The sequence below is a fragment of the Uncinocarpus reesii genome, genomic scaffold (assembly GCF_000003515.1).
Source record: "Uncinocarpus reesii 1704 scaffold_4 genomic scaffold, whole genome shotgun sequence".
Lineage (NCBI taxonomy): Eukaryota > Fungi > Ascomycota > Eurotiomycetes > Onygenales > Onygenaceae > Uncinocarpus > Uncinocarpus reesii.
Window position 1 is genome coordinate 1,480,536 of NW_003052497.1, and position 13,000 is coordinate 1,493,535.

At 48.4% G+C, this 13,000-nt stretch overlaps 7 protein-coding genes across 7 annotated transcripts; 4 read left to right on the forward strand and 3 right to left on the reverse strand.

Annotated features, from left to right (window-relative positions):
- Window positions 1–436: 436 nt before the first annotated feature.
- On the forward strand, window positions 437–815 carry UREG_06624 (mitochondrial import inner membrane translocase subunit tim10; the record flags this gene model as incomplete). Its single annotated transcript, XM_002583611.1, has 2 exons — window positions 437–534; window positions 641–815. 2 exons carry the CDS (start codon window positions 437–439, stop codon window positions 813–815), a joined length of 273 nt encoding a protein of 90 aa, XP_002583657.1.
- Window positions 816–1,168: 353 nt separating this feature from the next.
- UREG_06625 (uncharacterized protein) lies at window positions 1,169–3,718 on the reverse strand (the record flags this gene model as incomplete). The annotated part of the gene is made up of 1 exon (XM_002583612.1): window positions 1,169–3,718. One exon carries the CDS (start codon window positions 3,716–3,718, stop codon window positions 1,169–1,171), a length of 2,550 nt encoding a protein of 849 aa, XP_002583658.1.
- A 688-nt stretch (window positions 3,719–4,406) lies between these two features.
- UREG_06626 (uncharacterized protein) lies at window positions 4,407–5,857 on the forward strand (the record flags this gene model as incomplete). The annotated part of the gene is made up of 4 exons (XM_002583613.1): window positions 4,407–4,527; window positions 4,615–4,756; window positions 4,882–5,578; window positions 5,639–5,857. 4 exons carry the CDS (start codon window positions 4,407–4,409, stop codon window positions 5,855–5,857), a joined length of 1,179 nt encoding a protein of 392 aa, XP_002583659.1.
- A 570-nt stretch (window positions 5,858–6,427) lies between these two features.
- On the reverse strand, window positions 6,428–7,724 carry UREG_06627 (uncharacterized protein; the record flags this gene model as incomplete). Its single annotated transcript, XM_002583614.1, has 2 exons — window positions 6,428–7,367; window positions 7,441–7,724. The coding sequence occupies 2 exons, from the start codon at window positions 7,722–7,724 to the stop codon at window positions 6,428–6,430; spliced, it is 1,224 nt and encodes a 407-aa protein (XP_002583660.1).
- A 921-nt stretch (window positions 7,725–8,645) lies between these two features.
- On the forward strand, window positions 8,646–9,031 carry UREG_06628 (uncharacterized protein; the record flags this gene model as incomplete). Its single annotated transcript, XM_002583615.1, has 2 exons — window positions 8,646–8,776; window positions 8,914–9,031. The coding sequence occupies 2 exons, from the start codon at window positions 8,646–8,648 to the stop codon at window positions 9,029–9,031; spliced, it is 249 nt and encodes an 82-aa protein (XP_002583661.1).
- A 1,281-nt stretch (window positions 9,032–10,312) lies between these two features.
- UREG_06629 (uncharacterized protein) lies at window positions 10,313–11,442 on the reverse strand (the record flags this gene model as incomplete). Its single annotated transcript, XM_002583616.1, has 4 exons — window positions 10,313–10,444; window positions 10,500–10,813; window positions 11,037–11,209; window positions 11,258–11,442. The coding sequence occupies 4 exons, from the start codon at window positions 11,440–11,442 to the stop codon at window positions 10,313–10,315; spliced, it is 804 nt and encodes a 267-aa protein (XP_002583662.1).
- Window positions 11,443–11,662: 220 nt separating this feature from the next.
- On the forward strand, window positions 11,663–12,840 carry UREG_06630 (uncharacterized protein; the record flags this gene model as incomplete). The annotated part of the gene is made up of 3 exons (XM_002583617.1): window positions 11,663–11,729; window positions 11,787–11,939; window positions 11,996–12,840. 3 exons carry the CDS (start codon window positions 11,663–11,665, stop codon window positions 12,838–12,840), a joined length of 1,065 nt encoding a protein of 354 aa, XP_002583663.1.
- Window positions 12,841–13,000: the final 160 nt, after the last annotated feature.

Below are 13,000 nucleotides of genomic sequence, written 5' to 3' on the forward strand. Positions count from 1 at the left end.
AGGTTGCCTACAGTACCTAGGGCCGGAATTGTTAGCATTTAGAACATATTGCCGTTCGATCAGAATGCGGAATCACCTTAACGGAAGTCTATCCAGACATAGCTGGGAGACACGATGAGAGCAGACTGGTCGCATCTGCCCACAACTTCAACGCGGCCGCATCGCATATAATAAAGACTAAGAATTGACCAAAATCCACCAGCTCGTAACTTGTTCATCGTCTGCTTTGGAGGCAGATTGAATTTCAGTGGCGGATTATCATCGGGCCGTCGTCTCCCAAATTTTGTCATCGCGATTCAATCCAGCGACGGGACGAGCAGTATCATCCAGCTCAGTGATAGTTACTACAGCTTGTTTTGACAATTGGCATATCTTGTCCTTATTCCTGTGACTACTCCTTGAGTCTTCCTGAGCTCTGCACCTTCTCCTGCCCATCATGTCTTTCCTTTTCGGCGGCCGCCCTCAGATATCCTCGGAGGAGAAGATCCAAAGAGCAGAGCTGGAATTCGAAATGATCACAGACATGGTGAATCGGTATGCTCCCCTCTGCTTGACCATGCCCGCGCGCACTTATTGTCTCTCCCCACGCCCACTACCGGCTCCGTTGTCATGTATACTAACATCTCCTGTTCTTCCATAGCCTCAACGCCGCGTGCATGAAGAAATGTATTCCCCCAGACTACCGAGAAGGCGATCTCAACAAGGGCGAGTCCGTCTGCCTTGACCGCTGTGTCTCCAAGTTCTTCGAGGTCCATACGAAGGTTTCGGAGAAGATGGGCCAGCTACAAGGCCAACCCGGCGCCGGTCAGCCGTGAGTTAGTTTTTACGAACGTGGTTTGTCCACTTGGTGATAAATTTAGACGCTATGGCTTGGATTTTATCGCGGGTATGTGATTGTGGCGGCCTGGTTTGTCTACGCGGATTTCGGCTCTAACTGGGAATTTTAGATCTTGGGATGTTTCTATTGTCGCACTGCAGGGCATTAACTATTGCATGGTTTTAATCGATGTTATGTATATTATGCAAAACAAATCAACGTCTTTCCTATGACCTCCAGCCTGGCCGTCTCATCGGGAAACCTTGAGACTCTTACTATTAGCATTAAAATTATATACTTCAAAATGGACTTTACACAATATGGTAAGAGCAAAAACACTATGGCTAGCCGTTATGTTCCGCGGGTTAAAAACCGTTGGCCCCATTCCATCCATGAAATGCCTGACTTCTTCTCGACCTTGAGCAGCTCCTTTAGTCGACTTTCTAAGCCCCGGATGTGGTGTTCATAATCAACAAGCCCGTTCTCGACCTCTTCCACCCTCGATTGCAGCGAGTGCAATTCGTAATCAAGTTTGGCGCCTAGATTCTCAAGTTTCTTAGACCGCTCGACCAAATCCCGATTTTCCTTTGAAATAAAAGCAGTCGAGTTTTCTTCCAACGCCTGATACTCCGCTTGCTTTTCTATGTAAGCAGAATCCAACTCTTTCAAACGGGAATTCGCGGTGGCTTCGAGACTCTCAACTGCAACGACTTGCCTCTCGACCCAGCAGCTCGTGTTCATATCCAGATCGGCGATCTTGGAAGCGAGCATCCTTTCATCTTCCGTTTGCATATCCTCATAGAGAATCCTAGTTGCTAAGATTGCATCCGATTTGAAATCGGCTGGGCTAAAATTAACACTGCTTTTCCAAGGAAGTATCGATTCTTCAACTGCACTGAAAGACAAATGTCGACAAGAACGCCCTCGGAACATTGATGGTGCATTCTCGACGGGAAATAAGGAGAGACTGAGAGGTCGGCGGAGTATTCGAGTGACTCTGATCGGCTCATCGACACAATCTGGTTTTTGCAAAATTTCATCAATCACGCCTGTTGACTCGTGTGGCTCCGTACTTGCGCTATTAGGGTCTAATTCCTTCTGGGATTGGTCGCTCTCCTGAGACGATTGACGTCGGATATCTATGGTATGGGCGATGGGTTCGCTCGTAGGTATATGCTCAAGGGGGTTTGACAACGGCTCAAACTTCTCTTTACTAACAACTGAACTTCCTGGAATTTCGCTCTTCGTCCCCGGATACACGGGTCCTTCATCTGCCGCACGTTGATATGACAAATTAGCATCGGCATCAACGGCATCCTTGAAAGGTTTAGGGTGATTGTGATGGTGCTGGTGCGAGCGAAGGCCTGGCAATCCGACAGCATCTCTGAATCGACCGAGTCCCGCACGAGCATCCGAGACTTTACCGCTAACCGACTTCTTGAAGGCATGTTTTAACTGTTGATCCCTGCTATCAACATTCGTCGGAGTTTCCATGTGTTTCCAAGACTGTTCGGTGTCGAGAGAAGGGCGGGCTGATGTGAAAGCACTGCCCGTCTCCCTTCTTCTAGCTGCCCACGTATCTTTAGGAAATGCCACTTCATCGTCTCCAGCATCGTGTCGAAACGGATCGGTGTGATACTTTCGAGGTTTCCCATGCCATAGCCATTTAGATCTCTCGCCGCTGACAAGCTGAACAAATCGATCCATATCCAAAGTTTCAATATCGGAAATGCCAGCTTTATCACGCCCTCCAACCATTCCTATAACCATTTCCCCTCCCCTCCCCCCGAGTTCTGCTACCGTGGATTTGACTGCTCGAGGGACTGCCCATCCTTCTCCGCTTGCAGCTTTAGCTGTCACTCTATGTAACTTATCCAGGGTTTGCCTGTCCAATCGTCTGGATCTCTCAAGCTTTTGAGCTTTTTGGAAACTGCCGATTCCTCGTTTCAAGCTCTCGATATCAAAAGCATCTTTTGCAACAGGCGCACCCCAGGCATGGAGGCGGTTTCTTGCCCCCATCAAACATCCAAGCAACGCGGAAACAGTTGTAGGTCCGAGGATTCCGTCATTTGGCTCATTGTTGAAAAGCTCGGTCCCAATGTCGCTCCACCAATCGTTGATTGCGCGTTCGGTCACGTCACAGAGTAAACCGTCTATATACTCTGCCGCCAACTTATCGAACACGCTCAGGGCCATCTGGCACAGTTTAACAAGCCCTATGACAGCAGCGAAGAACGGCACACGTTCGCTTGTTCGATATAGCTGATAAAATTTTGCTTCAGTTGCTGGAGTTGGTTGTTTTAGATTCAGTCCTGCTCTTCCAGAGCAACCAAGGCGCTTTAGATTCTCATTGACCACAAAATCTTCTCGGTATTTTCTAACATCCCCTTCTGGGACATCGATGACGGTAAGAGTCGAAGGAAAATTGCTCAGGTTTGTGACCATCAAGATCCCGAGTGGAGTCTCTCGCCGCCTAGTGTGGCTTTGCGCTATGGTATTGAAGTAGACTCTCAACCTTGGGGACCAGAGATGTTCGTCTTTCGGGACCTTTAGAACTCCAGCAACGACGGTGTGGGTCGGGTCGCCGGTATATGTGTTGATAACGAATGTCGGATGCACCCGGGAGCAGGCCCATTGCTCAACAATATAAGTCACATAGCCCACTAAGATAGAGCGCCTCTCTACCAGAATCGTCGATGCGTCTTCCTCTAAACATCTGAAAACCACGGGGTCCGTAAATACCAGCGTCTCGTAGCCCTCTTCTGAAACGAAAGTTTGGTGTTCTCCTGGCGATCGAAAAGCTACCGGGCGTTGAGAATTCTCCGATGGGGGAGCAGATGCACTCTGGCCAAGGTTTGTATGCCGCTGGGAAGGAGGCCCGGAGCTGCTATTTTGCGGCATGATAATGTGTCACTCCTTAGGAGGTCTGCGAAGAACTGCTATTCAAGCTATAAGCTGTTGCTAGAGGCTTCCACGTATTCCTGCCTCTCCCAAGTCAACCCCTAGCGAAGAATTTCCTGTCTCGGTACACGAGGTGATCCAACGATAGCGTTCCTAAGAACTGTAGCCATCATATCGTCATATCAGATATATCATCGTTTGTTCAAATCGACACTGACCAGACCAAGATGAGAAGGTCATGCTCAACAAAATGGTGCTGTAATTATTTGGCGGAGTGAGTGATTGTCGTCCAAAAGTCATCGGCAGACGTCACAGGTGTAACGACGGTATTGATATACAATCCGCTATTGGTTGATATGCAATTGCACAAGGATCAAATTCCGATTCGCCAGATGATACAGAGTGTTTTGTTTCTGGCCAATAAAACCTTAGCATTTGAAGTCTCGAGGCAAATCAGCGACTAGTACCCTGTAATTCTGGTATGCCAGGTGACAGCCCTGTACTGGGCGACAGCTTCTCCTCATTGCGGGCTCAAACAGATAGACGGCCTTCGACTCACTGCTGCGGTTTATTCACAGCAGACAAAGGCAGTCCGACCATTCTGCCCGGCACGACTGGTGATTAATTTATACGGAAAATGCGCCAGCTGAGTTGATTTAAGCCACCTTAATCCTCCATAGCGTCAGACATGGAGCTCCTCCAGAAGGAGCACCAGCGCCTGTTCAAGCGGGCCCAGAGCTCGAAGAGCATTAACGATGTTCAGGCTACGATTGATCTACTGAAGGAGGCACGAGATAGTATTGAAAGAGGTATGCTCAGTTCTGTCATAAACCCTTGCGATGTCTTCCTATCACAGCACGTTGTTCAAACCAGATGGTTAACTGTTCCGCTTCCAGATCCGAGTTCCGCTTCTATAACCCTCGCAAAGCTGCAAAACCCTGTTAAATCCTCTTTCGAGACTACCAACGACAGTTTGAAGGAGACTTACACCGCTCTGAATAAGTATGGTAGGGCATTGGATAAGGTGAGATCTGAGATGTATGTGCCACGCGGGGTAGACCGTAGGCTAATGCCAGCCCGACGGGGGTGAAGCTGTTCAAAGACAAACCACTTCCTAGTACCGAATATGATGCTCTATCGCTGCAGCCTACACTGGTCAATAGAGCCATTGTAATGCATTTGCTGCGAGAGGGCCAGTTCTCCGTGGCGTCCACATTTCTTTCGGAGCTGGGCCGGAATCTCACTTCCTCACAGACTTCCAATAACGTACAAATTCCTGACCAGTTTGGCACCCTGCCACAGCAATGCGACGAGTCACAATTCGACGAAATACGAAGCCAATTTACCGTAATGTATCGCATATTACACCAGTTGACAGAAGAGAGAAATTTAGTCCCCGCCATCGACTGGGCTAGAGAGAACCGTGCTCAATTAGAACGACGAGGAAGCAATCTGGAATTTGAACTTTGCCGATTACAATTCGTGTGGCTGTTCCACGGCGGCAAGGAGGGCAATGTGTCCATTATGTCTGGCCGAGCCGCCGCACTGAACTATGCGAGAAAAGAATTCCACCATTTCCATGCTAGGCACCTTCGTGAGGTCGAGCAGCTTATGGGTGCAATGGCGTTTTGCCCGAACCTAGAGGAATCTCCATATAAATCCATATTCGTTAACCCTTGGGCATGGTTCGACGTTGCTGCAGCGTTTACTCGCGAATTTTGCGCACTACTCGGCTTATCCGCTGACTCACCGCTGTATATCGCGGCGACAGCCGGAGCAATCGCTCTTCCAACCCTTCTCAAATTGCAGGCCATTATGAAAGAGAAGCGTACGGAATGGACTACACAAAATGAATTACCAGTAAGCAGAGACCGGGTCCCTCTCCCTGCCTTTTACTCACAGCTAACTCCGAACGTCTAGGTTGAAATCCCCCTTCCGCCGTCCTACTTATTCCATTCTATTTTTGTATGCCCCGTGTCCAAAGAACAGACTACTGACGAAAACCCACCTATGAGAATGCCCTGTGGGCATGTTGTCGCTCAAGAATCACTAATGAGACTGAGTAAAGGGGGTAAATTCAAGTGCCCATATTGTCCTAACGAGAGCCATCCTAAGGATGCAATGAAAATCATTCTGTAATATATACATCCACTTGTTATCGTGACACGATCTTTCTTACGCAGCAAGTCGATTCATAGGATTTGGCGCATACGGAGTTGGGGTGGGATTCGGGGTCCTATTCTTATATAGGTTCGAAATCGGGTATGGATTAGAACTACTTTCCGGCGATCTCTGCTCATGCATGAACGTTGAGGGCGTTTGATGATATGGTCCTTGATTCAATGTGATGTCTCCATGAAGATTGGCACTATGTGCATTTATTCGATACTATCCACATGCCCTGCATCCCACCATCGCAGATAGCTATCTTAATATACCGCAGCCTCATTCGACGTCAAGGGTTGAGTAAGCAATTAAGCAACAATTATATGAGAACTAACAACCTTGGAAATCCTGTACCATCCATCCCCCTTTGCAAGTTCCAATAGAAGTTCATGTTGAAAATCGCCAGTACTCCACAAGCCCTCCCATCAACCCCAAGTAAACGCAGGCAGTCCCCGTAATAAGCAATTTTTATTACCATGGAGTCTCGCAGAGTCGCCCGGAGGACACCGTTCCACTAGCCACACCGAACAACAAGGCCACCGATCATGGGGAAGGCTTCTTGGGTCTCGAGGCCGTCATAAACTTTCGAAGCCGGTCATATTCCTCAAGCTCCTTTGGATTTGGTCTCTTCTCAGGACCCTGGTAACGGATCGGCGTCTGACCTTCAATGCGCTCAAGTTTGAACCGATACAGCTGCTTCTCTTCGTCCATCATTTCCTCATCCACGATTTCGTACAGGCCGTCGTAGCGTAGACCTTGGGCAGGACGATATGGATTAATAGCCGGAAGTCTGGAGCTGCGCAGAACGCGAATTGGACTCCTTTTCGTAAACGAGTCACGGAGCGCTTTGGTGCCTGCGGAGATCACGCCTGTTTTCCCGTGTGTGCCGGAATAGTAAATCGTCTCGCCCTGGTCGGAGTCTGCGTACCCACGACCAGAGCCCAGCACAATGGAGATTGCGATTTCACCATGACTCGAGACACCGGCTTCAATTTCCCCGTGAGCTCCATCGCGAACGGCACAAATTTGCCAAGAAAACCATTGGCCGTTGCGCAGGGTGCCTTCTCCAATTTGATTGCAAGGTACCTTGAAAGGGAATGCGGTGTCGAATTTCCTGCTCACGGTTCTGGTGACTGTTGTGATGAGGCCACGGTCCAAGCTAATGTCTAGGTCTCCTTTCTCCCAGCGCATGCGGAGAACATCAACGTCAAGTCTGATATCCCAGGGGATAGAATGGTCCCGGATTATGGCGGGAAAGCCCGATTCTGGGTTCAAAAAGCGCGACCTCAGACCCTCTTGGCAAGAAGGATGTGCTTCGGAAAAGGGCAGCTGTTGAACACGATGCCGCATTTGATTGAAGATATTTGGCAAGTCACTACTAGGAGTATCGATGGACCTTATATAGAGGGAAAGTATCTCAGTCATCTCATCCAGAGTTCTCTTGAACTTCGCTTGCTGTTTGGTTGATAGTGCCGTTGGAAAGCTGTTGAGATCAAATTAGCATCAGCGTCGACTAGTAGAATCAATAGAACAGGTTTTAAAACAAAAAAACTCACTTTATAATGGGAGTCTTTGGTTTCTGGCGCCGTGGGGCCGGAGTTGAAGTGGTTCGGCAGTCACGCACACCATTTTGAGCTGCGAGCACACAGTTGCTGGATATAGCACACGTGCACTTGATAGGAGAAGAAACCGAGACCTTTGGCCTTTTCGCAGCGTGCTGTTCATCTCCATCGTCCTGAACGCGTTTAGGGGCTGGGCTTGGACTAGGCGGCGACTCTTCCATCTCCATGAATGGGCTGTCATGAGAGTCTGATTCAGAGATACTTATGACCTTGTCCATTGTGCCTTGGTGAGAAAGGGACTCTGTGTGTTCTGTTTCTGAAGCTTGTTGGCGAAGGTCTGTAAGGCGTTGCTGCACCATGTCTTCAAAACGCGTCATTATATAGTGCAGGGGGGTTCAAAGTAAGAGAAAAGGGCAGATGTGTTCGAACAAGCCTATGTTCTCACAGCAGTGCTTTGGGAAGAAGATTCTGTTGTTTGGATGTGTTGAAAAGAAGATCACCCAAACAATGACTTGTGATATTATCCACACAAAACAAGGCTGCTTGTGAATCTGAGAAGTTTGGCAATCTCCGTTTGTTGCCTGGAGAAACCAAGAGAGCCAACAGGCACGTGTTCTTATGTTGAAAGCACTTGAAATCTCTTCTTCAAGCAATATATAAGTGAGGACCTGAAAGGAGTTCTCCCATTGTCGGCACAAGCCCAAGGACCGGGTTCTGTACCTTTGACAGTATCAAAATCCCATTATCAAGAGGACTGCTGCTTAGACCAGAATCATGGCAGCTGAGGGTTATATTTTCATATACCTATGCCTCAGGATTGATGTCAGCCTTTTCTGCTCTTCTGTGTTGCTCAATTGAACTCACCAAAACAGCCCTTCGGTGATGTTTTTAGGCCTCAGGCCCTCGCCACCTGGAGAGCCGCCGCCCAGAAATACCTAACAACTCCTTGTCAACCCCATTCAACTTCAAAACTGATGATCTGGTCGGCATTCCATGGCATATTTATGCTGAGCCAGACAAAGAACCAGCAAATGCAAGTTCGGAAGCATCCAGAAATTGTTTGCTAAACCATCTGACAGAAACAAACCATCCATGGATGGCTAACTACCCTTGTTTCTTAGCTGCATCAGCAATTTCGCAAGCGAAACGGATGCTGTTGCCATACTTCTATTTGCTTTAACTAGTTATGTACATTTACAATGCATTGTCTCATTGATTTTCGTCTGGACACTTCACCAAACGCCCAGCAGTTGTCTAGAACCTGCCAGTCCGCTGATGGTGGATGGAATGGCACTGAACCACTTGGACTATTTCTGTTTCCTATTTGCCTGTAAGTTCTTTACAGACTGCATCGGCCCCAGGGATGATACCCCTTTTTTATTAAGCTCCCGTATAATAACCTATCTTCTTAACAATCACTGACTTGAATGTTGATTTATCTACTCGCATTGTATTAATACATTCAAGCTTAAACTCACCAGATGAGACATATCTAAGACACTACATTCGTCCCTTCACGAAAGGTCCCCTAAGGCCTCCTCAAAAGGGTGCCTTGACCTATATCATTGCCCTTATCGAGTCATAAACTTATTGCTGTACTCCGTATCGGAAGTTGGATTTCGTCGACTGGCGAAGCATACACGAGGGTTGGTCGTCGAAAATGCGTTGGTAGAGCACAGTCCACGGACACTCACGCAAGCCTCAAATTGCACGGGGAGAAACCAGGCACAGCGCGACACAACACAGGGGCGGAAAAGGGAAAAGAAACTGTCTACATCACCTGTTAGCACATTTCTCATTAGGATGATTGCCATGGAGCTTCATTCTCAATGGTCTTACCCTTTTCCCGTCTAACGCTGACCCGGGAACTGCATTATTTGGCCAGAGCGCCCACAGATGGGCAATATATGCAGCGCGGGGGCCTCGCAGAGGAGTGCCTAACTAAGCTTTAACTTCAGGGCATAAATACCCACTTCTTAGGGAACACACGGAAGCATTCCTAAGGCTGAAGCCAAGGGGCGAAGAATGGTTGCGGCAATGATTAGGGGTCACATTACCCCTTCAGATTGGTTTGATAGTGGAAAATGTATTTTTTTTGTTTGAATATCTGCCAGAGAAGAGAGAAAGGAAGAGAGGAGGGAAGAGAGAGTGCTTTTATACGGGCGAGGGCGCGCGATTCCCCAAAATAGAAAGGAGGTGAGCGGAGTGCCAAAATCCTCCCGGCGCGAGCCTTAACAGCCGTGGTTTCCCCTCATACTCGATAAACGAGAGAGCTTGAAGCGAGTGCCTACATCAGAATCAGATATAGTCATGAGAATCTTTAAGCCGCTTACAGGTATTAGACACTATAAATTCTTATAATGATACTGATTTCATGCTGGGTTATGAGTGGAGTATGTTGTTGCCTGAAAAGTGCCCGTTCTTGTGGGAAAAATATATGTCCCGCAAGCTTGCAGCCAGGTAAATACCATGTAGGGTACTGATTGGAGTGGGGATTATTAAAATGCGAGGAGCCATGTACTCCTGAGCAAGCAGAGATTCTCTCGATTTGTCTCCCATCGGTCCCATAGGCCCTATGGCTTGAAAGATAGCCAATGGTCATTATACAGTTCCCCCGCGGTGGCACGCTCTTCCGGCATCCATCGCAACATCTTTCTAGCAAACTCCAAGAAAAGGTGCTTATCTTCGCCGTGGAGGAAAGGGGTAAGGCTGGCAAAGCCAAAGTCTTCGGATGGGATTAGGTGAGGATATCGAAATTTACCTGATAATCGTGAAAATTAGCAAAAAGGCCTTAGACAAGCCCAGGGTTTTGTCTCGAAGCATACCATCTTTTGAAAATAGACGCGAAACTATGGATTTATCAGCCCTATCCAATAGTTCTTGTGGGCGGGGGACCAAGAAGACGTATTAATTGGCCAAAGTGAGCCTCGAGCGAGTAAGTGTTGCATCCCGGCCCGATCCCATTCAATGGAGGAGAGTCCTGGAGCAGCTCCCATAACTGCAGAGAGAGTTATTGACTTTATGGATGATACTCTCGGGCGGTTATGACTTACCATCATGCCCAAATTCCATATGTCAGCGCTGTAGGTCCATGTGGCCTTGAGTAAAACTTCAGGAGCGCAGAATTCTTGTGGTTGAATGTCATGGTTGTAAGGCGTTGGCACATCACCGGAGACAGCAGCACCAAAATCACTCATCCTGAGCTTTCCAACGCCTCTTTTGAGTGGCCCGAAATCTAGACTTGACTCATAGACCGGTCGTCCATCTATTTCTGTACATAGCGCAGGATCACTTTCCTGCCGGCGCACATACTCTTCAAGGACAGCAGGGTCCTCAAACCCCAGCAGGAAGTTGTCTGCTTTGAGATCTAAATACAATCAGCAAGTGAAATTGACCTTTTGAAATAACATTCCTACCCGTATGTATGATTTGGCATTCCGAATGCAAGAAGTCCAAACCACTCAGAATGATTCTGAGAAATGCCTTGCCAACGGCCGGGGGGAGGCCCCTTTGGCCCAGCCGCCTCCCCAAAATCCAGATAGGCTCTCTCAAAGGTTCAAAAACTAGGCAAAAGTGGCTGCCGAACGGACCCTGGATCTCAAAGGACTCCTCAAGCCGCCGAACAAATTCTTTGCCTTCATGCTTTGTACGAATTTGAGACAGACGTTCAAACATCCGTATCTCCTTTTGAGCTGAGGTTCGGTCTTCGGCTTTGGAATTCGTGATTTTGATAGCCATGTATCTGTCACTCTGCCATCGCCATCTTCCGATTGTTAAAGGCATAGAATCTCACCGGGTTATCTCGACTGACCTTGTCACATCCTTTGCGAGCCAGACGGTTGAGCCCGTCCCAAACCCAAGTTTTGAAATAAGCCGGTATTGATTATTGATTGTCTCCCCAACACGAGCTGGGTAGAACTTTTTCGGGTCATAGTCTGGGTTCTGGGTCTCCTCCAGAACAGCGTTGTTTGGGGATCCCCGGGAGTTGGTGCTCATGCCGCGCGTGACCCTTGGGACGCCCCGGACTGCTCTTATCAATGGCCGCGGAACGAACATAAAGAAGGTTATGGCTTGTGGGGAAGAGCCCAAGAACACTGTTGGAGAAAATGGAGAGGTGGACACGCCAAAGCGCCTAGCAAAATCTGTGAACAGTCCATCCCGTCTCTGCGGCCGATCGGCGAGTCCTCACTAAACATCTCCAGTGCAGTTGGCAGCCATGGCTACTTCAGTCCAGCAGCATCACGACGAGGCCGTCACGGTGAGCTTACAGCAGTTGATTGACGGTGGGATCATGGCCTAGAAGCAGCTCATAAGTATCTTGCCTGCTAAAGAAAGTATAGGATCCGTCTCGTTCGAAACGTTAGCAAATGCCTTTGGGCCTTCTTCCCTGGGCATCATTATCGTCAAAGATCTACCCGAAAAGTTCAAGGACCTTCGAGCCCAAGTTCTATCAAACTCATCATATTTAGCATCCCTGCCTGCTGATGAGTTAGGTAAGAATATCTCGTGGCTGTTTACTCCTCGAAAAGCCGTTCTAATCGTGCAGCAGAATCCCTCAGCAGCGCTGAAGCAAAGTACCTGGTTGGGTGGTCATGTGGAAAAGAGACTCTTCGATCAGGCCATTTCGATACCTTGAAAGGATCATACTATGTTAACTGCGCATTCTATCAGAATCCAGAATTGCAAAATGCACCCGCTGAAAATTTCCCTAATTTCCCACAGTACACGGCACCCAATATATGGCCGCCTAGTGACCGGCTGCCTACCTTTCGCCAGAGCTTGGTAGACTTATGCACCCTTATAATTGACACCGCGGTGCTAGTTGCCAAAGCTTGTGATTGCTATGCGCAGGCAAATATCAATGGATATAAACCAGGCTATCTCGAGCACGTCGTCAAAACCAGCATGACCACCAAAGCACGATTGCTACACTATTTTCCGGGACCCGTGGAAAATCCAGCCACGGAAACACTCAATGCCACAGACGGAGAAAACGATGACAGTGATGACTGGTGCGCAACGCACCTCGATCACGGATGTCTCACCGGCCTCACGTCGGCCATGTTCGTTGACGAAGCAGCCAATCCTCCGAGTGCAGACGCCTCACGGTCATCCCCTCTGCCTGAACTTGCCTCGTCCCCAGACCCCAAAGCTGGGCTGTATATCCGTTCGAGGACAGGAAAAGTCGTCAAGGTGAACATACCCAAGGACTGCCTTGCTTTTCAAACGGGAGAAGCACTGGAGCTTATCACCCGGGGCAAATTCAAGGCCGTTCCTCACTTTGTTAGAGGAGCAAAAACGACAGGACAGGCACGAGTTGCTCGCAATACGCTGGCGGTGTTTACACAGCCGAATCTGGGCGAAGAGGTAGAACAAGGGAAAGACATTTGCTGATTTTGCTCGGGAGATTGTGGATAGAAATCATTAATTGTCCCTTCTGGCATTTCGCGAATCAATTTCCTTGGCTTTTTGGGTTTCTCAGTGTGCTGGGAAACCCAGCCAGATGTTTTTACGTATTCTGAGGAAGAAATCCCTATTTGGGACTGCCTTTTAA